Below are 27,305 nucleotides of genomic sequence, written 5' to 3'. Positions count from 1 at the left end.
CCACTGGGTTCATTGGAACATAAGATAACGATACATTTGGCGCATTAGATTAGTTAAAATAATATATTTTATAAATTTAAATATCACGAAACGCAGGTTCCAAATGCTGTTTGCAAGTTTGACAGAATACTAGGATGTCACTCATGGGAATTACAATTTTTTCCTCTAATGTTGGTGGGATGACATGATTATCATAGGTTCAAAGTTCATACAAGTGACCTAAATATATGAATTCTGAAATTCTCAAACTCTGATACCAATTGACGCAATCTTGGTCAAAAATATAATTAAAATAATAAAATTATTATAATATTTTAATGAAATGAGTGATGGATAATTATAAAAAAAGAAAAGAAAAGATATTATAATTCTTTAAGACTACGAGAATAATATGACTATTCGATGAACACAAATGTTGATACAAAATTGATACGAATTTCGAAACTCTTAAATTCTGATACTAACTGCCACAGTTTTGGTTATAAGTATGGATAAAATAATAAAATTATTGTGTTATTCTGATTAACTGAATTAATAAATAAGTAAAAAAAATTGTTCTAGTTCTTTGAGTCTACGATGATAACATGACTCTTCAAGAAAAATAAGTGAATAGAAACATTAATATATTCTATTGATCCAAAGTTGATATAAATTTTAAATCTCTAATACAAACTGACTCAGTAGAAAAATAAGTTAAAAAAATCTAAAATATAATAGCTGTGATTAAGATCTTAATAAACATTGAAAACAGGTTAATTCATTAAAAAAAATCATCTAACCAAGACAGATATACCAAGAAAAGTATCCCAGATCAACAAAACAGGTTTACTCAGAGAAATTTTCAATGTGTGATTTAATAGAACTGATAAATAGCAACCTAGATATGTAAATACAACAATAGTATAACGGTACTGTTCGTAAAGACATCCAATCACAATAACAGAGTACAAATGAAAACTACAGAAGAAACCTCTAGCCACGTTGAGGAACCTCCAATACTAAATAAGGTCGCTCTATCTGCCCAACAGTTGGATTCGCCACAATAACAATAAAAATAAAATTGTTCATTAGTTATAACAATAATGAGAGTAGTGGTAGTAGCAATGTTCTAGTTGTCAACACCTACAAAAAAATATATATATATATTTTCTTTTCTAACCCAATCTATAAACAACCTCACTACCAATCAGATTAGGTGCACCAACAATACAAAGCTCAACAATCCAATTCATATATTAATTATATGTGCATGTAAGGATTACATATGATGTTCTGGGCCCCCACCATTTGTATGTTAGTCGACCATTGACAATTTGACAGTGGGGTGTGAGGATTAGTATGTAAATGAGTAGTTAAATGCTATTAATGCAATGACTATATACAAAGGCATTCTAAAAATCCACACAAAAATTTATTCCTCAGTAAAAATTCACTTATAAGAAAAAAAAATTATGTTTAATGAAAAAAGAATTCCTACTGTATTTGACACCAACAGCCTATTGAAAGCTTCCGGAAAGAGAAGCTAATCTCGCAGATCCGACATTGTGTTTCGGAGTGCTTTCTAACTATATACCGCTTGAAGGATTGAATCTAACATTTAAATATAAATCCCAAAATTACTATTGTCACAACCATTAAAGAAGTATGTTTCTTCTCTAGTTAATCATCATTCACTTTGTTGATATTTTTATCGACAGTGCTTTTTTTTGCCATATTTTTGTCGAAATTCAAGATCAGATAATTCAGAATCTGCATATTTTACAAATATTAGAATCTTATAGATAGAATAAATTATTAAAAATATTTCATAATAGAATAAAAATAATGTAAAGTATCAATTCATAACTAAAAAATTAAACTAGCTAAATTGTATCTTTATACCTCCTCAATGTTTGGATGGTCTGCTTATGAATATTTAATGCATGAATTTGCACATGCTACAATCCAGGTCATCTTTTGCAATTCATACTTGATTTCTAATCATGAGTTTACAAGTCCTACATATTCGTGATATTTCATTATCCGTGATAGGAAAGGCTTAACCTACTCTCACATAGATAGAAAATGCCAACAGAGTCCGTTAGTGGATGAAAAAATATGGGATGATAGATGATTATATTAAATATCAAAATAGAAACATACCCAGTCGACATGCTCTCTTCAAAAATTTATGCATCAATACTATCCGTCATAACTTGTTGCCCGATAATCAATTCTAGCAATATAACACCAAATGAGTGGACATCGGATTTTGTAGTTGGATTGTCAATCTTCCACTAGCTTTGGAGCTAAATATGATCTACAATATTAACATGATAAAGAAAATAATTATCCCATTTGTGTGTGTGAATTTACAACTTAATTTGTTTTTATAAATCAATATCTAATGAGTTTGATGATTCTCACCTAATGTTTTCCATTGAGGATCGTTTTGTCCATATTACATTTATTACCTGGATTGATTTTATTTCAATTACATATATTACCATCTCAGAAAAAATAATAAACCGTACTAATGATCAATAAATAAATGATCTGAGAACCCTTTCTCTAAGACTCTCACTTTGTGGGCTATAAATAATAATTGTTTGGCTGCTACAACAACAACAACAATAACAATTCAGCCTTATCCTAACAATACTACATCAAGATCGTTCTATCTGTCCAACAGTTGGATTCACCACAATAACAATAAAAATAAAATTGTTCAATAATTAGAGTAGTGATAGTAGCAATGTTCTAGTTGTCATCACCCACAAAAAAAATATTTTCTTTTCTAACTCAATCTAGGGAATAACTTTATTACTAAGCGGATTGGGTGTCCCAACAATACAAGACTCCACATTTCAATCCATATACTAATTGCATATGTAAATTTTACATATAATGTATTGAGCCCCCACCAATTGTATGTTCACTATAAGAAAAAAGATTTTTTGCGATATTTTTAAGCGTCGTCGTAGTTTAAAAAAATGTTGCACATATGTCGTCAAATGTATCATCGCAAATGTATCACGTTAGTCGATAATTGATAATTTGACAGTGAGGTGTAATTGTGTAAATCGGCTCAATTTTGATTATTTGGTTCGGTTCAAGAGGTTGCTGCTCTGAATCGAAACCGAATCGAGAACTGGGTTGGTTCTAAAACCTTGTATCCGAATCGAACCGATTGATTTCGATTCCAATTCAGTTTGTATTCGGTTCCTCTAGTTTGCTTTATATTACCGTTATGTGGGTGTTTAGTTCACCTTCAAAGCCCCCACCCACTCTGTTGTAATCTCCGTTATTTATGTTTTGTGCATTTAACGTCATCTCACCATATCATGATTCAAAGTTTTCTTAAATCTTGTCTCTCTCTTACTTTGTGAAAATCCAATTAAAAAATAAGAATCCCGTACATGTTTTGACAGTTAAGAATATTAAAACTTGGGATTTTGAGAACTCTAGTATTCTTTTTAACTTGCACAGTTGAACTTCATTTATTTATTTTTTTAAATTATTCATTAATAAAGTCTCTCTTTTACCAAGGAATTCTTGTGGACCGGGTCATGGGAGAAGTTTTGGACCCTTGGAGAGTTTTGATTTAACGAGAAATTTGAACAGCCTCAACATTTGATTTAATTAGGTGAGCTATTCGGTTCGATTTCGATTCTAACTGACGATTTTGAGGTGGATCGAAACCAAATCGAACCGAATTTAATTGCACTATTCAAAAATCAAAATTGGGCCGAATTTATTTGGTTTGGTTCGGTTTGAGTAATTCGGCTTGGTTTCGAGTTCAATATTCGACTTCGGTTTGATTTTGGCACCCTTAGTAGGATATGAGGATTAGTATGAAAATGAATCGCTAAATGCTATTGATGCAATGGCTATACACAAAAGCATTCTAAAAACTCACACAAAAATTTGTTCCTTAACAAAAATTCATTTACAAGAAATTTTTTTTTGCTTAATGAAAGAATTCCTTTTGTTTTTAACACCAACAACTTATTGAAAGCTTCTTAAAAAAGATAAGCTACTCTCGTAGATCCAACATTATGTTTCGGAATGCTTTCTAACTATATACCACTTGAAGGGTTGAATCTAACGTTAAATGTTAATCCCAATATTACTATTGTCACAATCATTAAAGAGGTATGTTTCTTCTCTAACCAATCATCATTCTCTTTGTTGGGATCCTTATCGACAGTGCTTCCTTTTGCCATATTCTTTAATAAGCTTTCAACTTCTGCTGTCATTGTCCCAGCAAGTTGAAGAGATTGTAAGATATCCATATCTCCTGAACATAATGAAAAGAAAAAAGTAATTATAAATAATTCACAATGGCATCAAAATAATGCAAAGTATTACCTTACTATATGAGGGTTTTAAAATAAATTTCTTTTAATTGACCATTGACCTTGATCTATAGCATAAGAATCCCAAATCCAAAGAGGAAAAGAGAAAATATATTAACATTTTAATTGTATATTTTTATATTATTAAATATGAATTTTTTTCTTAAATTTTTAATGATCTCAATTGCTAAAACAACCTCATATTTTCAAAAAATTTGATAATTGAATGTATATACCAGATGCAAAAAAAGAAATGTAAAGAAGAAGGGGAAAAAGATAGAGATAAAAACATGTTGCAAATAGTTCATTACATAATAATTATATTACATAGTTGAAGTTGCATGTAGACAAAAAAAAAAAAAAAGAAAGAACAAATACCGAAGTATTCAATGAGTTTTATATTATTACAAATTAGCTAACTTTAATTAAAACCACCAAAATAAGTTTACCACGTTCTTCAACTTGCTTCGAAGTACTTCTATACCCAAGCCTTTCAAATATTCATCAGTTTACTTTCAAGTGCTTATATACCCAAGTCTTTCAATCAAAATCACTAAAAAAAGTTTACAACATTCCTTAACTTACCTTCCTTACAGTTTGTTTGTTAACCAACTTCAATCTTCCAATGACCCCCAATGCAAAATGAATTACGACCATAATCCTAACAAATATAACCAATCCAATCCATACTAAACTCATAAATATAACAAATTAATAGGGTCTTGAATTCCTTAGTGTAGACTGGGTTGTTCATCTTGACAATTGCATAACAACACACTACTGCAGTTAGAGCTAGCCAAATCAAACATAACATCCGCATATATATTCTGTACAAAGGCAGCCCATTAACAAACATAAGCACTATAACTAAACAAGACATAAGAGCCAATGTATTGCAGGCTAAATAAAGTTCATAACATTGTGAGTTGTAATACGTCATGCTGAAAGTTTCAACCCGGTGTACAGGAGTGGTCTTTGATCACAACCCACCGGGTGGGATGATACAGGCAATAAACATCATCTGCAACAAATGTCGCTACCACCATTAAGGATGTCTGATTTTTTTTTATCCATCATTTTATTTTCTTCCACATTTGAAGCATCATCAATTTTCTCATCATTCATCGGAATTGAAATATCATCATTTTTCTTATCATTCACCTGAATTGAAATAACATCATTTTTCTTATCATTCATTTTTTTTTTACCGAAATGCAAGACCAAATAATTCAAGATTTACCTATTTTACAAATATTGGAATCTTATAGGTAGAATAAAGTAATTAAAAATGTTTCGTAATGGGATAAAAATAATGTAAAAGTATTAATATAATTAAAAAAATTAAGCTAGCTAATTGTATCTTTGTATCTTTATATCTCTTCAGTGTTTAGATGATCTGCTTATGAATGCTAAATGCTTGAATCTGCACATGCCACCATCCATGCCATCTTTTACAATTCATACTTGTTTTCTAACCATGAGTCTACAAGCCTTGCATATCCGCTATATTTCATTGCATGTGATAGGAAAGGCTTAGCATGCTCTCACATACAAAAAAAGGCAATGGAGTCAGTTAATAGATGAAAAATATGGGGTGATAGATGATTTTATTGAAAATATCAAGATAGAAACATACCCAGGCGACAATGCTCTATTTGACAATCTCTGCATCAATACTATCCGTCACAGCTTGTCGTCTGGTAATCAACTATAGCAATATGACGCCGAATGAGTAGACATCGGATTTTATAGTTGAATTGTCAATCTTCCACAAGCTTTGGAGCTAAATATGACCTGCAATATTAACATGATAAAGCAGACCAACACCGTTATTGCAGAAGGGGATGGATGAATATTTTTAAAAATCAAGGGGTGATTTGAGTTTCGTTTGAAAATCAAGGGGTGATGTGTAATTTACCCTTTCAATTATTTCTAAATGTGTCTCTATCTGCATAGTGATACTAGTTTTTTGTTTTTTTTTTGTTTGAGTAAACCACACTGGTACTAGTGCAAGCAATTATCCTTCCATGTTATAAAATTGGGTTTAAATAGAAATTTGTTCTAAACAGGAAAAAGTGCTACCTAACTATTACAAGACAACAAAATGCAGTTGGTGTGTTTGTTGATACTTGAAACTTGATTTTGAGAGAGAAACAGAGAATTGGAAGTTTCAAAAATCAGTTTGTTTCAAAAATGTTTTTTAATTTGTCTTTTTTGAACCATGCTTTTGTTCTCCATCTGAGTATCTTTTTTGTCTTTAAAATTTAGCCCCACATTGATTTTAGGAGAATGATAACAGAGGTCACAATCGTCAGCCTTGATTCTAGACAAGGCTCTCTAAGGGTAATTTCAATTCTGATTCATCGTCATTAGAGGCGTGGATGCTGCCACAATCAATGAGGAGATAATCCTTCAGAGAGGGGAAGAAGGTGAGCCAACGAAAAAGAAAAGGACAAATAGAAAAGAGGCTAAGGGAGGGGAGGTCCTTACAGGAAGAAGAGAGAATAAAAATAGACCGAACCACGAGTGACTCATGGGAAGAAGCCTGATTGAAGGGGATCATTATCTGCTCCATTTCTATGCCCGATCTATTTCCCTATGTTCCTCTAATAGGGGGAGGAAATGACTACCCTACTCTCTGCCCTAACACACTACCCGGTGTGGAGGTGATAAAAATTCGTGTGGAGGTGGAAGTAAATTTTCAAAAAGAAATTCTTAATTGAGGGAGGAACACTATCTTGGGTAGTTTTGTAAATCCAAACAAAAAACAATGTGTGTTTTTTAACTGAAATATTGAATGGATAATTTTGTAAAAACAAACATGATTTTGTCTATTTATGGAATTTTCCTTTAATTGCAGAATTCGGACACGAAGAAATCTTTGAAGATCTAGGAGTAGATTCAGAAAACAGGAGTTTATGTACGAACGAACTTCTGTCGGTTGGATTGGAATCAACAACGTAAATTTGGATTAAGTTGATTCCATTCTGACGGTATAAATCAGCACGTGTTAGGTGCTCCTTTAATTGGTGTTGCAACTTGCAAGATCACGTGTGTATCTCTGTCAAGGTCTGGTAGACTTTGGTCTGATATAGATGTATAACGTCAGAAAGGACAACAGTAAAAGTGCAAGAAGAAAAGGAATGAAGTGCGGTTAAAAGTTAAAAAAACGTAGTGAGAAGGTAAAAAGCGACTTAAATTGTTGCCACGTAATACCGTATGGAGAGATATTTTGTAACTCCTCCATGAAAAATATCTCGGTCGTGTTGCCGATGGATATCATCATCAGCACCTGCTGACATGGCAAGTCGGCGATTATGATTACACGTGTAAAGCAATGCCATGTGGATCGGCTTTACACCCAACCTTGAACCTTCCGTTCCTTCTTCCCCCTTCTCTCTCTCTCTCTCTCTCTCTCTCCCTAAACACAGAACAAACCACACAACAACAGGGGGCGCCCCTTGTTTCAAACCCTTCCCTATTCTTGCTTCTCTCTCTTCGTAAGAAGCTTTGCTTTATTTAGTTAATAATGGAAGGGAATCGGAATCTCAGTCAAGAGATGCCACCGTCTTCATCGGATCCAGCCATGGAGGGTAGTTGCAGAAGAACAATGGGCTCCGAGACATCTGGGCTCACCGGAGACAATTTCAGAACTTTTGTTGAAGAAGAAGAAGAAGAAGAAGAGATGGACAGCTTGGTAACCCTTCTTGACTCTATCCTCCTCTTTCCCATTTGAGATTTCTTAGGGTATGGATCGGATGGGTTTCGGTCGTTTGATGAATTTTTTTTCCTTTCATTTGTGTGTTTCTTACTTTTCCATGTTAGGGTTGTGAACGTGAAACTGTGAAGTTACACTTTCTTTGAGAAATCAATGTAATACGACTAATCTCTGTTATTTGCTTTAAGAGAAGAAATTGGAAATGCAGTTATATTGAATTTTCCTAATTTCTATGTATACTGAACTACTCCCAAATTTTTTTTCCTCTTACTTGTTTTAGATAGCTTTTAGAGTAGATAAGGAAGTTCAATCAAGTGGATCTAGTGAGTGTAGATTCGTCAAAAGATTATTAGAAATCCATTGGTTCTTTGAACTGAAAATAATTATTGGGACTGTTCTACCAAAGTTTACCTCCTTGTGTAGTTGAGAAAAGTAAATATTTTCCCATGTATTTCCCTGTCAGCTTCCTTAAAATTTCATCTTGTTCTCCCATTGTTAATCTTATGTTGGGCTTTCAGATGGCAGGATCTATGTTCACAGAATGGACAGATGAGAAGCACAGCCTATTCCTCAATTCCATGGAAGAGTCGTTTGTTAAACAGCTACATGACCACAAAGATTTACTTGCTGGGCATTCAAAGAATGAAACCATGGCCCAGGGAAACTCCTCAGGACAACTGAATGAAAACAACCGTGTCTCTTCTGGCCAGGTCTGAAGCTTAATTCATCCTTATGTTCAGCATTTTTACCACTGGTGTTGTTCCTTACATCTTTCTTGCTGTTTTGTCTTCTTTCTTATCAATTTCCAGTTTAAAGTTCTTTGGGATGGCTGTTGGCAAAAGATTAATTTTGAAAATACCCAACCTCAGTCGATTGTTGCCACTGACCATCACGGTCTATCAAAAAATCCATGGATCCAGCATTTCAGGTGTGCTGGCAAACAGGTAGAAGTAAAATCAGCCATTCCAGACGAGAATGATTCACTTTTTATCCAGTCTGTCTGCTTGGGAAGGACAAACAGAACGTCCAGTGGTGTGGTTACAAGTCCAAAGCGGCTCCCTGCAGATCAGCCACATTTGCATCACCAGGGCTCTGTTGAGAGCAATACAGGTTGGTTGAGGCTGTAACTTGGTGATTCTTCCTTTCTTTTGACAAGTTCACCATGAATTTTTAAAACTGCTAGTTCTTGTACATTCTTAACAGCTCACTCTTCGAATTTCCCTTCTTTTTTCAATTTGTACATATATGTTGTTAATATTAGTTATTTCCACTTTGAAGATAGACAAAAATAAATTGTGACAGATCTGAGGATTATGAATTTCTCACCAACATGCCATATGAAAGAAATTAAGTTCATTATCTTGAAATGGACATAAGCAATTTTTATTGCAAACTATGAGATGAATCTATATGCTTGAATATCACTACAAGAAGATATAAATCAGTTGTGTAAATTTTCAAATATCCAGATTAATTGTTTAGCAGCAACTGGAATAGCAATATGAGAAAATCTCTGGAGTGACACATTATGGTTGGATGGGGTCTTTTGGACCCAAATGATCTCACTTTAAAGTCATGTGCTTGAAGAAGTGTTCTTATGAATAAGACAAGCATTTGCTTCATTTATGTACTAGGGCAGTAATGCATAATGCATTGTGTTGTAGAGTGAAACTAACAGTTTGATTGATGGGTGTTTTAGACAATCTTTGCAAGTAGATGAGAAGAATTTTCAAGATGTGAGAAACAGGATATAAAGTGAGTTGATATGGTTTTGTAATCTGAGATCTACAGATCCCCCTCCCATGCTCTTTTCTTTTGTTAGGTGCGATTATGTCAAGCTAAAAACGATTTTGAGGTCTCAAGTTTCACTTCAAGTTTCTCATATTATCGTCAATACGGAGTTAAAGAGTATAAAATTTTGTATGATAGCTTGAAGGACCTGCACTGTACAAGTATCCCTGCAATCTGGTATGACATATCAATATTGTGTCGAGACTTGAGACAAGTATGCCAAGCATGATTGGTATCTGCTTATCATAGTTTCCTTTTATTCTTCTGCGTTAATGCCTGCTGTATCTTTTCTACCATATCCTGGCATTCCTGGGTTTTTCAACAAGTCCTCCAGTTCCTTTAGTAATACATGTCGGGAAAACTAATTTTGGAAGCGTCTAATGTGGAGCTCTTTGTCATGGCTGGGCATACTTATTATAGCTCCTCCATGGACGGTAGACACCACCCTGTCGAGATTTGATCCACCTAGGCTAGGATGCCCAAGAATAGAGAGCTTCTAATGATTTCAGCCTGAGTAGGAACCGATAAATAAGATCCATTACAACAGTCAACTTTACGGAGAGATTGTAGGTGAAAGCTAATGGATCACTGTAATGTAATTAACCTAAAAAAAAAGGATGTACAGTCCACGAGGCTCCAGCCACTGCGGGGTCTGGGGATAGCATAAATAACAGTGATGTAGCTGCAAGGGTAAGGGGTAACCCAATGCTCCAACTTCTGGAAGAAGAAAGGCCAAAACAATAGAGAGACAAATGTAGGGATTGGAGAGGGAGAAGTTCTCTACAACTGAGACTCTTAAATGTTGGCATGTGTTATCTAGATGTGAAAATCGTGTCTGGGCTTCCAAGTGAAGAGCATGTGGTGAAAGGAATTGTTGACCCACCGACAAGTCTAAGGAGAACAACTTTGATTCATCAACTATCCAGACAATTGGTTACCTTCTGTTTATGTAAAAGATCTGGGAGACACCAGAATTAAGAGTTAAGATGCTTAGAGATAGTGGGGGTACAAAGAATATTGAGTGATAAGTCTCGAGTTGCAATCAAGAGTGAAGAAGTCAGTTTTAGTTAGCATTCCAAAAGGGATTGATTTTCTTAATAATAGCATTGTAATTGGCCAACCAGACAATCAAAATGGAAGGTTAAAAAGAATTAAAAGAGTTGGAAGATGTTCAATACCTGATTTACCTTGTTCCTTGAAATTCTTTCATAATGCTCCTTTTTCTTCTTTTCCTTTCATTATATTCTCCACTCATACTGTCCACAATGAACATTTGTATTATTGGCTTATGGACTTGACCGCTTCTCTGATGCCTTCCACAAACAATCTGGTGATTTTTTTTATCATGAGTGCTCCATTTTTGTTGTCATATTGATTGCTCCTGATTTAAATTTTTAGTGTAGTATGTAAGAAGGAACCATTGATGGTGAATTGCATTGGTGATGAATCCATGGCTGACAGTGCTTATAAACTTCTGATCATGAAATTAAATTTAAATAAAAAAAAAAAACTCTAATGCACTGTTCGAAAACCTGATTTCAGTTAATCTTGAAATGCCTAGAGGGAGTAGAATACTATGCCCCAGCTGTTGCAACCATCCTCTGGCCTTTCAAAACTCAGCCCCCAATTGATTGTTTGGGCACCATTCCAAAAAACGTTATACTGTTTGCAGCCCTTAAAATACAGTCCATCGCATAATCCCAGTGGATGATGGCTAAGAAGATACATGGAGCATAAAAAAGACATTTTTATTTTCATCTTGTAACTCCTATATTTTAGTTGCTCGTTTATTAAGTTAGGGTTTCTTGCTGGAGAGAACCGTAGTCACCATTATATAGAAGGCAATGTACCCTTTTCTTGGGAACGAAATAAAACAATGTTTTTCTCGACAGGTTTCTGAAGTCATATCAATCTGTTGCTTTGCTTCTTTCTTTTTCTTATGATAGAATGATCAATTGTTCGATTTTTGCAGAGGTATCAGATCAGAACTTCATTGAAGAAGATCATGATGGAGAGAAGTGTAGTAATGTGTGCAGCACAAAGAGGATGAAGACTGTCACTGATGATGTTTCAAGCAAAGATCAAGTAATGTGTATCTGAATTGTTAGGAACCTTAAATTTCTAGGAACCCCACAAAATATCAAGACCTAACTTCCATCTACTTTGTTTGTAACTGCTCTTTCAGGTTGTTCCACATGAGAAGTTTTCTTTAATGAGAGATTATGATGAGAATTGCACTTCTCTGAGAACAGAAGAAACTGGTAGTAGTGGATCCAATCAGAAAATAAAATAGATTTGTAGGCCCAAAATCTATACTTCATATAAGTCATGATCATAATCTCAAGGCTGGTGATTGTGGTGTTAGTGATAGCTACAACTTGCAACTGAAGTTTGAAGTTATTGAATCCAAGAAAGAGAAAAGGGAAAAACAGAATGAAAAGTGAATACAGATAAGATAATTGTTACTCATTATGTTGAAGGGATTGATAAATGAAGCTGACGGAAAGTAAATTTAAATTCACAGTGTAGGGTCTTCCAAGAATTCGGGCAGACTAAACTGCTGCTAATTGGTTCATTGCTGGTGTTGCACGAGTATATTAGAGTGAAGAAGAATTGAAGCTGATGAGGCATTTACAAAGAGTTTAGAATTCCTTTATGCATTATATATTTGCCATTTATTTCAATAAAAGTGTGTGCTTTGAACTTCTTTGTAGGCAAATACACTCTATATAAGAATAGCTGTTGGTTCAGTTGAACTTGTACCCCCCACACTTATTCTTACATAAGCCAAGTATGAATGAGAGTTCAAGTTCTGATATTTCTTTGAATCTAAGATATAGTGTTTCCTAATGTCTACAGGTTGCATGTAGTTCCAACAATGTTGCAGGTTGCCTTGACATTGCTCATCCAAAATGATGTTTATCCATGGCTCTCATTGGTGATTTGCGAGCTCCTACAGATTACCATTGTAGACACATCCCCATTTCCCAGGATATAACAACACAAAACACATCTGTGATCAGGAGCTAGCCATGTTGATGGGCTAAACATTGGTTTAGAATTGTTTATTGTGTTTGGAATTGGTTCATTCATATTCAAATCTATCAAAATGCAAAATGCAGATCCAGTGTTGTGTGGTACAACTTGCCGAACTGTTCATTCAGCAAGCATAACTCTATAGCGCAATGGGAGCTGGAAAGTCTGGTCCTGCACATCTTTACAGAACAAGTACGAATCTCTCCCTCTCTCCCTGCTCTGGATGCCATGATCCAGATATTAACTGTTACTAATTCTATTTAGATCACAACCATAACTGAATCAGTCGAACAAACTGTCTGAGTTTCACCATAGTAACCCCTGCCCTCTATTTCCCTTTTTCTTTGCATCCCAATTTTTACTACGGTTCCTGCATTTGGGCCGTTTAGCCTGCAACACTTGCACCTACTATCAAAGACATGGACAGAATTATATTAAACAATGTTCAAAGGTTGTCTAATTCTTACCAGCTGGAATTTTATATTCAAAAAACATTGGATCAGATATTTGTAGATTTTATGCCCATGCATTGACAATTCATATAGAGAAAAAAGTTTTCCGTTTTTTTTAATTTTTTAGTTGAAAATTTTCATTGTAGATCTGGTACTCTCGTATTGTGCATAATAAATATTAGTACAATAGTAATATTTAAATGTTGGAAAATGTTATCAAACGCATTTCTACTCCTGCAGAATCACTCTTTAGAATGGAATCACAAAAAATCACTTCTCATTCAGAATCATTCTTACAAAACAAAAATGTTGTCAAACGGGGTCTAGCTTCTCATTCCAAGAAACATTTCTCATTTTGGGTGGAGATAAGTTATGTTAATATTCACTCACCCGTAGAGTCACTTGTAAGAATCTGAAGAATCACACTAGAAAATAAAGTGGCAGAATGCTCTGTTGAGCCCAAAATTTTTTAGCAATTTTTATTCAACCTTTGAGAATTGTTATCCATACGAAAGAAAATGGGAGAAATACCAGAAATGGTGAAACCAAACAAATAAAACAAAGTCTATGAGAATATTAAGAGATGGATGGTTAAAATTATTTTTCTACAAACTCTTTCAAAGTTGAAAATTTGTTCACAACTACCCTGTTTTCCAGAATTTTTTTTTTAGGGGGGGGGGGGGGGGGTTGTATTGGGTTTGAAAAGTCTAAGTTTCAATACATTTTAATTCTCTTACATTAGACTTGTAGCTAGTTGCTTTTTATGATAAAGCAAAACAAAATGTAAAAGGGACTCTTTTAATCTCACATTGCTTAGCTACAAGAGGAAGGACCAGCTTATATATTTATAAGACTTACATTTTGTTTTGCTTTCTCATAAGTAAGATACGGAGTAATCAAAAGTAGATATAATGATAAGTTACCTCCAAATTATTTTGAATTTTTTTTTTTTTTACTATTAACTTAAAGAATTTTTGGAAATAAGACAAAGAACAATCAAAAGAAGATTACAACTTCTAAATTCACCATTTTGGTTACAACAAGATACACCTTTATTTAAATTGCTACTAACAACATGCATTATGAAGTTGGATAGTGATACATCCAATATTCACCGGGCCAATCAACGACCGCCACGTGTCACAGACGACCCGCCCCATTGGCAAGGGGAACGAACCGGGGTCCCAGCACCACTCGGGCGCGGCCACCACTCGAGCGCGGCCTCACCTAGGCGCGGCCACACATCAGGGCGGCCTCACCCAGGCACGGCCACCCCTCGGGCGCGGCCTCACCTAGGCGCGGCCACACATCCAGGCGCGGCCTGCACCCAGGCACAGCATCGTGGGCACGTGAGGTGGGGGCCACCCATCTACGACCCGATCGTATCGCTAAGACTCATGTCACTACCAGGACTCTAGACCGCCGCTTAGAGGTCACGTCATCCAGACGGATTCAAGCACCAAGGACGTTATCACCACACGCGGGTATCTATCCACCAAGGATCCTGATGCCACCAGGACACTCCCTCCCACGGGGAGATGGCCAATCAGGATAGAGCCCCGTTACCCAGGGCCTCTATCCACTCAACGGCACAATCGCCATCAAACTGGGACTCTCCACACCGCCATATGCTACTATAAAAGGCAAGGTACACAACCCCATCGGGGGATCAAAACTCATCTTGAATAATCACTATTCATCTGTTTGCGCCGGAGATCTAACTTTGGCATCGGAGAGCCCTAGGCCGGGACCACACCGGTTCTCTTTGTTGACCCCTTTGGTCCACTTGCGGTGACGGCACTCCGGGACCGCTCGATGATTTCTTGACGCAATGCATTGGCGCCGTCGTGGAACGACGCTAGCCATTACGACTACTAGCTCGCTTCCATACTCATTCAATGGCACGAAGGAAGACTACCACCACCAACAACGGAGCAAGGAATGGATCACCACCCCCAGAGTGCTCTCGCCGCAGAGCCAACGACCAGGACCATGTCCCTCTGGAGGAAGAGATCCCCCTTAATGACCAGTTCGTGATCGCCGAGCCCAACAATAACGAGGCCGACGATGTGGTGGTGGAGGTGACACCTGACCCCAATGCTCCAGCCACTGTGGGTCAGATCAACGATAGATCCTCGATGAACAACGACTCTTTCGAGAATACTTGACGCAGCGTGCGACGTCTCACCGTTGAAGGACTTCACCATCAGCAAGGGTGGAGTCCGTACCTCGACAAGAGCCGAACCCTAGGAGATCATCTCGCAGGGGCGTGAGATCAGAGAGACTAGCGCGACGAGCGACCCCCACTCCGCAGCAGGGGGAGCCTTCCGAGCATCCCAGGAGAACAAGGGACCTCTCGCCACGGTCAGAACGTGGGAGGACGCCAACACCCGGGCGAGGGTGTCTAGCCCGCAGAGATCGGTCCGAGGTCCGTGTTCGACTGACGACCGGAAGAAAGTCACATACCACGACGAAGCCGGACCTACAGAGAAGAAAGCCCCTCACCTTCACGACAGGATTCATCACGGCGTGACCATTCCCCATCCCACCAACACTCAAGGCGGGAGGGGACATCCAGGAGAGAGCGTGAACGGGGTCGCAGCGAACGTCCGGCCAGGCGTGGGGGGTAGACACTGGACGAGGAGCTTGATCAAAGACTCCGCGACCTGGATGAGAAGCTGGAAGGGTTGAAGAAGCAGACCAAAGGCGAGACGCATTCCATACCTGGGCAACACCCCTTCTCGGCAGAGATCATGTCAGCCACACTACCTTCCAGGTTTCGACTACCTACCTTTGAACTCTACAGTGGTACCACTGACCCCAATGACCACATCAACTACTTTAATGGCATGATGACGCTGTATGGGGGGTCGGACGTGGTCTCCTGTCGGGCATTCTCGGCATCTCTCAAGGGAGCAGCCACATCATGGTTCTCCAGGCTACGACCGAGATCTATAGGCTCGTTCGCAGAGCTATGCGAACAGTTCGTCACCCGCTTCCAAAGCAACGTCAAGCAGAAGAAGACCACCGTCAATCTACTGAACGTGGTACAGAATCCTGGGGAATCTCTCAGGGAATACGTTACCAGGTTCACCAAAGAGTCCCTGGAGGTTCGAGACTTGGATGACCAGACACAGCATGCAGCCCTAGCAGGAGGTATTAGGGACCTGGACCTGATCAAGGACCTGGCACGTCATGAGACCAGGACTATGAAAGAGCTCTTGGAGCGGTGCAACGAGTTTGTAAATATGGCCGAGGTACTACAAGCTAGAACAAAAATAATCGAGGCCAAGCCACAAGACAACAAGAGGTCAGCACCTGATGACCGCAAAGAGGGTAAGAGGTCGAGGACAGAGCGTCGACAAGAAAAGAGAGACCGCCCATCTAGGAGGACAGACCGCCGCCCAGAGAGAAGCGAGAGGGCAAGCACCCCTGAGTTCACACCACTGAACACCACCAGGTCCCAGATACTCATGCAGATCCAGGACCGTGACTTACTCCATTGGCCACGACCCATGCTAGCAGGACCAGAGAAGTGGAACCCTAACAAATACTGCCTCTTCCACAAAGAGAATGGGCACGACACAGAGGAGTGCTATCAATTGAAGAGAGAGATAGAGCAACTGGTAAGAGCAGGAAGCCTGAACAAGTATGTGAAGGGGAGACGTGACAACCGCTCAGGTCAAGGAGATAGAGGTCGCGACGGAGACAGAGTGGAACCGAGACGAGAAGAAAGAAGAACAGATCGAGAGAGAGACCGCCCAGAAGAGCGGAGAGATGCAACAGAACCTAGTGGCACCAAGGGACCTCCTATCCTCACCATACTTGGAGGACCGGGACAAGAGTCCACCAGAAAAGCTAAAGCTCATGCCAGGTTCGTGGGAGTGGCAGAGAAGCCCAAGAAGATAGCCAGACCGAGGCGATGATCTCCTTCTCGAATGAAGACCTGGAAGGACTAAACTTCCCGCATGAAGATGCCCTGGTAGTACAGGTGGAGGTAGCCAATCGACTGCATACCAGTGGTACTGATAGACACAGGGCGTCTGTTGACGTACTCTCCTTGGACGCCTATCGACGTTCGGGTTCGGGGCGACCAGCTCAAACCGAGCCCACTTATCTCCATGGATTCTCGGTGCCACCGCCTCCATCAGAGGTACCATAGAGCTACCCGTCACCTTCGGGGTACACCCTCAACAAGTAACCATCATGGTGAATTTCATGGTAGTCAAGTCCGTGGTGTCCTTCAACGGCCTCTTAGGGCGACCATCACTGACAGCCCTTAGAGGAGTCATATCACCACTTCACCTGAAGATGAAGTTCCCCACCGAGAATGGGGTAGGCGAAGTCCGAGGAGATCAGAAGAAAGCAAGGGAGTGCTATGCCACCTTCATGAAAAAGAATAATGGCAACACCCGTGGAATGGCACTCTGCCTAGAGAGCATGGTCAGTGACCAGAGAGATGAACTGACAGAGAGAAGGGGAAGGCCAGTGGAAGACCTCATCACCTGGCCCCTCAGCCAAGAAGACCCCTCCAAGGTCGTTCAAGTTGGCTCGCTGCTAAACAAGGAACAGAAAGAAGGTCTTGGACACCTCCTCCAAGCGAACATGGATGTCTTCGCATGGTCGACCTCCGACATGCCGGGAATATCACGTTCCGTAGCGGAACACCGACTACATGTCGACCCAACCAGGAAGCCTGTTCAACAGAAGCGGCGTAACTTCGCCCTCGACCGACAAGCAGTAATCAAGGAGGAGGTCGAGAAGTTAAGCCGATCAGGGTTCATCAGAAAGGAGAAGTTCCCAACCTGGCTCACCAACGTGGTCATGGTACCAAAGCCAAATGGGAAGTAGAGGATGTGTGTTGACTATACCGACCTGAACAAGGCATGCCCAAAAGATGAGTACCCACTGCCCAGGATCGACCTACTGATCGACGCCACCGCCGGCCATGAGATGCTGAGTTTCATGGACGCCTACTCCTGATACAACCAGATCCTCATGTGTGAGGATGATGAGTCTTACACCGCATTCCGGACGAACAAAGAAAACTACTGCTACCAGATCATGCCGTTCGGGTTAAAGAATGCAGGGGCCACCTATCAGAGGATGGTCAACAAGATGTTCGAGGAGCAGATCGGGCGCAACATGGAGGTATATGTGGATGACATGCTCGTAAAAAGCATCCACGCCAGCCAACACCTGACCGACCTAGAGGAGGCATTTGCAGTACTGAGGAGGAACTAGATGAAGCTAAACCCTGCAAAGTGCGCATTCGGCGTAACGTCAGGAAAATTCCTGGGGTTCATGGTCTCAGTCCATGGAATAGAAGCCAACCCATCCAAGATCAAGGCCATCCAAGAAATGACACCTCCTCGAACGGTCAGGGAAGTGCAGAGGTTGAATGGAAGGGTCGCCGCCCTTTCCAGGTTCGTGTCACGATCAGGTGATAAGTGCTTACCATTCTTCAAAACATTGAAGAACCTCCGAAGCCCTAAGATTTCACATGGACGGAAGAGTGCCAGAAGGCGTTCGAAGAATTGAAGGAGTACCTAGAGAGCCCACCACTGCTTGGGCTACCAGAACCTAACGAAGAGTTGCAGCTCTACCTGGCCGCCACCCCTGTCGTGGTCAGCGCAGTACTGCTGAAGGAAGAAGACAAAGTCCAGAGGCCCATCTATTACGTCAGCCATGTCCTGATCGATGCAGAGACCAGGTACACTAGGATCGAGAAGGTAGCCTATGTATTGGTAATGGCAGCTAGGAAGCTACGACCATACTTCCAAGCCCATACCATCATAGTCCTCACAGACCTACCCCAAGAAGATATCGCACAGGCCGGACGTCTCCGGAGATTGATAGCATGGGCGGTGGAGCTAAGTGAGCATGACATCAGGTTCCAACCAAGGACAGCCATCAAAGGCCAGGCTCTTGCAGATTTCATTGCGAGTGTACCCTGTCGAGATCGAGTCGAAAAGGGGAGCCGGAAGAGAAGGATCACGGATCGTGGGACATGTTCGTGGACGGGTCGAGCAATGCGACAGAAGCGGCGCGGTCTCATATTAACCAGCCCCGAGGGATTTCGTATCCAATATGCTCTCCGATTCACCTTCCAAGCATCCAATAATGAGGCGAGTACGAGGCATTGCCACTGGACTCGGGTGGCCAAAGCCATCCAAGTCACACACCTATCCACCCGGAGCGACTCCGGCTCTGTGGTGAATCAGGTGAATGGAGAGTACGAGGCGAAAGATGAAAGGATGGCATCATACCTAGCACGTGCTCAAGCATTGATCGAGGGTTTCGTGAAGTTTGAGATGGTTAAAGTTCCCAGGGAGGAGAACGCCGCCGCTGACGCCCTATCCAGGCTAGCCAATGAGGAACCGAAATTTGGCCAGCGCAGTCTATGTTGAGATCCTGCATGAGCCAACGTATAAGGAAAAGCAGGTTAACGAGATCAAGGAGGGACCTAGCTGGATGGACCCTCTACTCAACTACCTCCAGAACGATGTCTTACCAGAAGACAAGGGCGAAGCAAGGAAGATCGGGATGAGAGCGCAAAGTACACCGTCCTAGACGGGTGCGGCCTACAGCGGGGACAACACCACTACTCCGGTGCCTAGGACCCAAGGGGGCAGAGTACGCCCTAGCCGAAGTCCATGAGGGGATATGTGGAAGCCACATGGGGACGAGCCCTAGCCTACAAAATCCTCCGCCAGGGACTATACTGGCCACGAATGCAAGAGGAGGCCATCCAATATGCCAAGAAGTACGAGCAATGTCAGTTGTTCGCCCCAGTACCCCATCTACCCGCCACCAAGCTGACATCAATCCTCAACCCCATACCTTTTGCCATGTGGGGACTAGACATCTTAGGCAACTTCACCGCAGCACCGGGAAACAGAAAGTACCTGGTCGTCGCAATCGACTACTTCACCAAGTGGGTTGAAGCTAAACCCTTGGCCAAGATAACAGAGACAGAGATGGAGAAGTTCGTCCGCGACGACGTCATCTACAGGTTCGGGGTACCACGGATCCTCGTCTCAGACAATGGAAAACAATTCAACAACCCTAAATTCCAAGCATTCTGTCACAGCTACAACATCGACTATCGGCCTGTGTCGGTAGCATACCCACAGGCCAATGGTCAGGTGGAGGTCACCAACAGAACGCTACTGGAAGGGGTCACGAAAAGGCTAGAAGGAGCCAAAGGCAAGTGGGTAGAAGAGCTACCAAGCGTCCTGTGGGCATACCGAACTACAGTACGGACGCCCACAGGAGAGAGCCCATTCCGCCTAGCATATGGCACTGAAGCATTGGCGCCGGTAGAGGTCTGCGCCATGTCCCATAGGGTTCTGCACTTCAATGAACGTACCTATGTCGACGGACTGTGGGCGAACCTAGACTTTATAGATGAGGTCCGCGAGAGAGCACTACTAAGGAACGTCGCCTACCAGCAACGTACTGCCAGGTACTATAATGCCAGGGTCAAGGAAAGGCTATTCCACCAGGGAGATTTAGTACTACGGAGGGCAAGTGCATCACGACCACGAGGCGGGAAGTCACCCAATGGAAGGACCCTACATAGTCTCCAGCGATACGCCAGGGACTTACCGCTGAAGACTCTAGGGGCAAGAAGGTAGACCGTCACGGAACTCGAGAACATCGAAGAAGTACTACCAGTAGAAGCATAGCAGTAGTGGTAGTGATAATGACGATGAGCGATGGGAGTAGCGATGAGAGCGACATCAAGGACAATGTGAATTTCATTCAAAATAAAGAAATGTTGCAAGAATACTTGTCTTCTTCTACCACTCAATCGAATCACGGCCACTACAGTAAGGCGATATGCCAACACTGAGGCTTCATGCCTAAGGAGACATGCCAACACTGAGGCTTCATGCCTAAGGCGATATGCCAACACTGAGGCTTCATGCCTAAGGCGATATGCCAACACTGAGGCTTCATGCCTAAGGCAACATGCCAACATCGAGGCTTCATGCCTAAGGCGATATGCCAACACTGAGGCTTCATGCCTAAGGCGAGATGCCAACACTGAGTCTTCATGCCTAAGGCGATATGCCAACACTGAGGCTTCATGCCTAAGGCAACATGCCAACATCGAGGCTTCATGCCTAAGGCGATATGCCAACACTGAGGCTTTATGCCTAAGGCAACATGCCGACATCGAGGCTTTATGCCTAAGGCAACATGCCAACATCGAGGCTTCATGCCTAAAGCGACATGCCAACACTGAGGCTTCATGCCTAAGGCGATATGCCAACACTGAGGCTTTATGCCTAAGGCAATATGCCAACACTGAGGCTTTATGCCTAAGGCAACATGCCAATATCGAGGCTTTACGCCTAAGGCAACATGCCAACATCGAGGCTTCATGCCTAAGGCGAGATGCCAACACTGAGGCTCTACGCCTAAGGCGATAACCAACCAAGGTCCGAGGATCACCAAGGCACGACGCCACTAACAAAATCCTATGACTACCAAGGGTCAGAGAGTATCAACGCGCAAACAACCACCAAGAGACAATGCAATCAAAGAAAATCAAAAGCGATCACATAGAAAAGTCATAGTATTTACAAATTCAAGTTCAAAAAAGGAAAAAGGTTGAGACGTCTACAGGATCCATACAGCCGTGGGGTCAAGGGATCACAGAGGGATGGGTCACCTCCGACCCAGCAGGGGACATCATGTCCACCTCAAGAGGACGCGCAGCAGCACCCCCCTCAGGCAGGACAACCTCCACCTCTGACACCGGGACGCTCTCCACCACAGCTACACCGGGAAGCGCCGCAGCAAACTCAGAGAACCCCAAAACAAAGAAGTCATAATCAGGGGTCACCTCCAGGACACAAGCGGCTAAGTCCCGGACCCCTCCCTCATAGGCGGGCTGAAGCTGTGCCTGATACAGCGTCGAGAATGCAGAGGATGCCTGGAACTCAGCCACAGCTCGCTCACCTGCAGATGCCAGCTCCGCCTCATGCCTTCCCCTCAATGAATGAAGCTCCTCCTCCAAAGCAAGAACCCTAGCCAAGCTCTCGGCCGCACCAGCAGAGGTCACACGCAGCTCCTCAGACACCTCTAGGAGCTTCTCGGACGCCACCGCGAGCTCCCCTGACACCCTCTGCGCGTCAGCCTCGGCCCTCTCACGGGCATCGATCTGACCCTGGAGCTCCCTCTCCACGTCACGCAGGGTGCGCTATATCTGCACCTCACGAGAAGCGTGACCCTCCAGTCGAAGCACCGCCTCAGCAATACGGTGATGGACCTACAATCAACATGGCAAGCGATAAAACATTATAAAAATAAATGGAGCAATGGACATGATGAGACAGAAAAGGAATAACTCACCGAAGCCATATCATGGTAGAGGGTCTGAGCCAGACAAGCATCGCTAAGCCTTTGCAAAGCCATCCTCGCGGTAGGGAGCCTGCCCCTATCCACCCACTCCCGCGACACGCCGGCTTTGCCCAAGGTCGAGCCCTCTGGCACGCCTAAGGTGATCACCAGGGACTCACCCAGCGTGGGAAGATCAGTGGCAGTACCGCCAGAGGAACCCACACCTTTCCCCTTGGAAAGGGGCAATACAGAAGATCCGGAAGGAACAACAGAGGGAGGCAGAGGCACAGAGCCTAAAACGCCATCGTCACCAGGAGAAGTACGGGGAAGGAGGACCCGCACGCCAGAGCTCGTCACGCGGGCATGTCCTGGTCCCCCCTTCCGCTTCGCTCCAACAACCACAGGCGCAGGGGCACCACTAACGTCGGTCACTCCAGCAGACGGACCACCCTGAGAAGCGGCCTTCCTCTGTAGATTGCCGCGAAGCAAACTGAAGTCCGGATGAGTATCCACTGCATAGACTGCCCAACCAATCGGATGACATATACATTCAAATACCAACATGCCAATCAAGTACAAAAGACAATGCTCTTACTAGGACTCATCTTCCAGAGAGACAGGAAGGCCTCCGAGTCCAACTCCTGGACGTGGAACGGATCGCGACCCAGGCACAGCTTGAGGGAGTCACCCTCAAAATCACTCATCTCAAGCCCCTGATTGACCCTCTTAAGGTCAATAACTTCCCTAACGGTCCGTAATGGGCATCGGGGGACCGTGGCAAAAAAGAAGCGATCCCTCCAATACTTCACGTGACTAGTGATCCCCGTGAGAAGCTCCACAGAGGCATAGGGCCCCTTGAGCACGCGGCGAGCAAAGTGATAGCATCCATGGTTCCCCTTCTTCAACAGATAAAAGTGGGAGAAAAGGGGAACAGTGGCGGCACGCCCCAGGCGGGCGAAGAAGACATAGAAACCCAAAATCACCCTCCAAGAGTTGGGCAACACCTGCCCAGGGGTGAGGTGCCAATGCTCTAACACTAACTCGACAAAGCGAGGGATAGGAAGGCGAAGGCCCTGGAGAAAAAATGAACGGTAGAGACAGATCTCACCCGCACGGTGAGAGAAGGCATACTCGCCAGGCCCAGGAGCACGCAACATGACCTCGGCGGGAATGTGGAACTCCTCACGGAAGGAGACCAAGTCAGAAGGTGACAAGATGCTAGCAACAGGGCCTAACCTATCAGCAGGACCGGCGGCTGAAGATGCCGCCCCAGAGGGATGACGATCCCTACGGGGACCGGAGACACTAGAAGGTCCCACTCTTCCATCAGTATCACTAGGGGAGGGTATAGAGGAGGGAGTACCCACAGAAGAAGGCGATCCGGGGGAACGCTCCTCTGAAGATCCAACCTCGACTGAAGCAGGGCCAAGGTCACCCGGGAACGACATGAAGGACAAGAGGGGAACGAACTACTTACTCGAGAAAGCAATCTCCCCGAAGCTGGCAAGAAAAATGAAAGGAATGTCACCTGCAAAATATAAACAGCAGATCCATCACATACAAGAGGAAGAACAGGGAAGAAGAGCGAGGGTCCATCACACCCACGCCGCGGCCACCATAGGAGCGGCATCACCGGCAAGGCGCGGGCCACACCCAGGCATGGCCACCCAGGCGCGGCCAGCCAGGCGGCCACCCTCGCAACGCGCAGCCACACCCAGGCGTGGCCACCCCAAGCGCGACCGCCCCAGTGCGGCCACCCCAGGCGCGGCCACCCCAGTGCGGCCACCCCAGCGCCGCCAGGCGGCCACACCCACAGGTGCGGCCACCCAGCGCGGCCACACCCGCAGGCGCGGCCTCACCGCGGCCTCACCGAGGCGCGGCCACACCCGCAGGCGCGGCCTCACCGCGGCCTCACCGAGGCGCGGCCACACCCGCAGGCGCGGCCTCACCGCGGCCACACCCGCAGGCGCGGCCTCACCGCGGCCACACCCGCAGGCGCGGCCTCACCGCGGCTACATCCGCAGGGCGCGGCCTCACCGCGGCCACACCCCGCAGGCGCGGCCTTACCGAGACCGAGGAGCCACCCTACAGAAAAAAGAAAAGAAAAAAAAGGAGGGGATCGATTTACCTCAGAAAAAAGGCGACCGCGCGGAAGGACAAGCACACGGCGATGACGTAGCCACACCACGAGGCACAATCAAGGGATAGAGGTCACAAGAGGCAAGGCACTCAAGCCAAGCACCACTCAAGCCTTCCAAGCAAACCAAGACACCAAGATAACACAACCCAAACACAAGGACCCAAAATCAAGCAAAGTGGATACTAGTGGAGGTGACCCAAAAACAAGCACATGGTGGGCACCAAAGAGAGGACAAAAGACAAAAAGGGGGAATTAAAGGAGACCAAAAGGGGAGACAAAAGTAAGAAAGAGAAATGAGAAGTGAAAAAAGAGAAAGTGAGAGGAAGGAACATATACCTACAAAAAAAAAAAAAAAAAAAAAAGAAAAAGTGTAGGAGGAAAGGTTTGAACCCCCCAACCTCTCCTACCTCATTAGTGGATTTACAGGCAAACCCCACAAGGAAAGTCTATTCGCAGTGGACCCCTCACTATGCAAAGAAACCTACTCTCTTGGACATCCTATCCCAAGAGAGTGGGGGGTAAATGATACATCCAATATTCACCGGGCCAATCAACAACCGCCACGTGTCACAGACGACCCGCCCCATAGCCAAGGGGAACGAACCGGGGTCCTAGCACCACTCGGCCACGGCCTCACCTAGGTGCGGCCACACATCAGGGCGGCCTCACCCAGGCACGGCCACCCCTCGGGTGCGGCCTCACCTAGGCGCGGCCACACATCCAGGGGGGCGCGGCCTCACCTAGGCGCGGCCACACATCCAGGCGCAGCCTGCACCCAGGCACAGCATCGTGGGCACGTGAGGTGGGGGCCACCCATCTACGACCCGATCGTATCGCTAAGACTCATGTCACTACCAGGACTCTAGACCGCCGCTTAGAGGTCACGTCATCCAGACGGATTCAAGCACCAAGGACGTTATCACCACACGCGGGTATCTATCCACCAAGGATCCTGATGCCACCAGGACACTCCCTCCCACGGGGAGATGGCCAATCAGGATAGAGCCCCGTTACCCAGGGCCTCTATCCACTCAACGGCACAATCGCCATCAAACTGGGACTCTCCACACCGCCATATGCTACTATAAAAGGCAAGGTACACAACCCCATCGGGGGGATCAAAACTCATACTGAATAATCACTATTCATCTGTTTGCGCCAGGAGATCTAACTTTGGCATCGGAGAGCCCTAGGCCGGGACCACACCGGTTCTCTTTGTTGACCCCTTTGGTCCACTTGCAGGTGACGGCACTCGCAGGACCGCTCGACGATTTCTTGACGCAACAGATAGATAATTTTTTTATGGGATAGATAATTTTTTTTTATGAGATAGATGCCATAGAACTCTAAGCCTTGTTGAGTATATGAATCTTAGTTGAATCTTATAGGAGGCTCTTCAGGAGATTGTGCAGGATTTGGGCCAGAAGGGACACACCTCTTAAGCCCAAAATTTGATAGAGGCTCCTCAAGAGGTTGTGCAGGATTTAGGCCAGAAGAGACACGCCTCTTAAGTCCATAACTTGTTAAAATAGATGGACTTGACTTCAAAAGAGGAGGCTCTTTAGAATCCAAGCCGAGAGAAGGAACCTCTTTAGCTAAAAACCTACGGATCCACGAACACTTACAAGAAACAAAAATAACTTCACTAACAGAATAAGATTTACTAAACTCGATCTTGAAAACTCCATTGTTTGTTACCTCCACATGCACGTGAGGATAGCTTCCTTTATACCCTTCCATTTATCCACATCCCTTTATTTTCGCTTCACAACCTATAATCAGATTGATTTTTTCTTTATGCAAAAAACTTTTCAGTTGCTACAACGATATGATCGATACATCATATAATGACTGCTTCTTTGGATCCAGATCATATGAAGCAATGAGCTAATAGAAAGTTCGAAACAATTGGGACTTTTTTGGAGATTGGATGCAGTTACTAATTCATGATCTGGCATATACAGAATGAAAACTTCATTCTCGATTCTACCTCTCAGTAGGATTCGAACCTAGATGAAGTTCTGACCATCTGTCAGAGAAAAAAGAACGAATTGATTTTGTAGGATTCCCGCTAGACGATGGGGGCATACCTGCCTGACTGCCATCATACTATGCTCATCTCATAGTCTGCACAGTTTTTTGGAATTGTCAATATTCAATATAATGTAATGGTATGACTAGATCCGAAGTTTCTCACACAATCTTCATTGGTATAAGATTCTAAGTATGTTTGTTTGATTAGTATTGTATCTTAAGATCTAGAATATCTTTTATCTTTTTTTGGTACAAAATATATTTTCTATTTAATCTACATTGACTAGAAGAAAATTACTTCGAGTAATAAGAGGAAAACTTCAATTACACACATGCACACCTCATGTCAAAATCTGAGCAGGGATTTAGTAATCGGTATTGGCAGCCGATAATGATCCAGATTGGTTCGAAATGGTCCATTCCGGACCGATTTACCCTTGATT

The 27,305-nt window shown here is 43.2% G+C and overlaps 1 protein-coding gene and 1 long non-coding RNA gene across 2 annotated transcripts; one reads left to right on the top strand and one right to left on the bottom strand.

The window, feature by feature from the left end:
* Window positions 1-7,710: 7,710 nt before the first annotated feature.
* Window positions 7,711-26,715, bottom strand: LOC122662687. Its single transcript, XR_006333073.1, has 3 exons — window positions 26,561-26,715; window positions 17,635-17,639; window positions 7,711-7,742 (listed from the first exon to the last, which is right to left on the bottom strand). It is a non-coding gene; the product is annotated as an uncharacterized LOC122662687 (long non-coding RNA).
* On the top strand, window positions 7,843-12,629 carry LOC122662686 (cold-regulated protein 27-like). Its single transcript, XM_043858391.1, has 5 exons — window positions 7,843-8,034; window positions 8,574-8,765; window positions 8,865-9,165; window positions 11,819-11,931; window positions 12,032-12,629. The coding sequence occupies exons 1-5, from the start codon at window positions 7,867-7,869 to the stop codon at window positions 12,137-12,139; spliced, it is 882 nt and encodes a 293-aa protein (XP_043714326.1). The 5' UTR covers window positions 7,843-7,866; the 3' UTR covers window positions 12,140-12,629.
* Window positions 26,716-27,305: the final 590 nt, after the last annotated feature.

This window comes from Telopea speciosissima, chromosome 5 (genome assembly GCF_018873765.1).
Source record: "Telopea speciosissima isolate NSW1024214 ecotype Mountain lineage chromosome 5, Tspe_v1, whole genome shotgun sequence".
Classification (NCBI taxonomy): Eukaryota; Viridiplantae; Streptophyta; class Magnoliopsida; order Proteales; family Proteaceae; genus Telopea; species Telopea speciosissima.
This window is presented reverse-complemented; position numbering and strand designations above follow the sequence as displayed.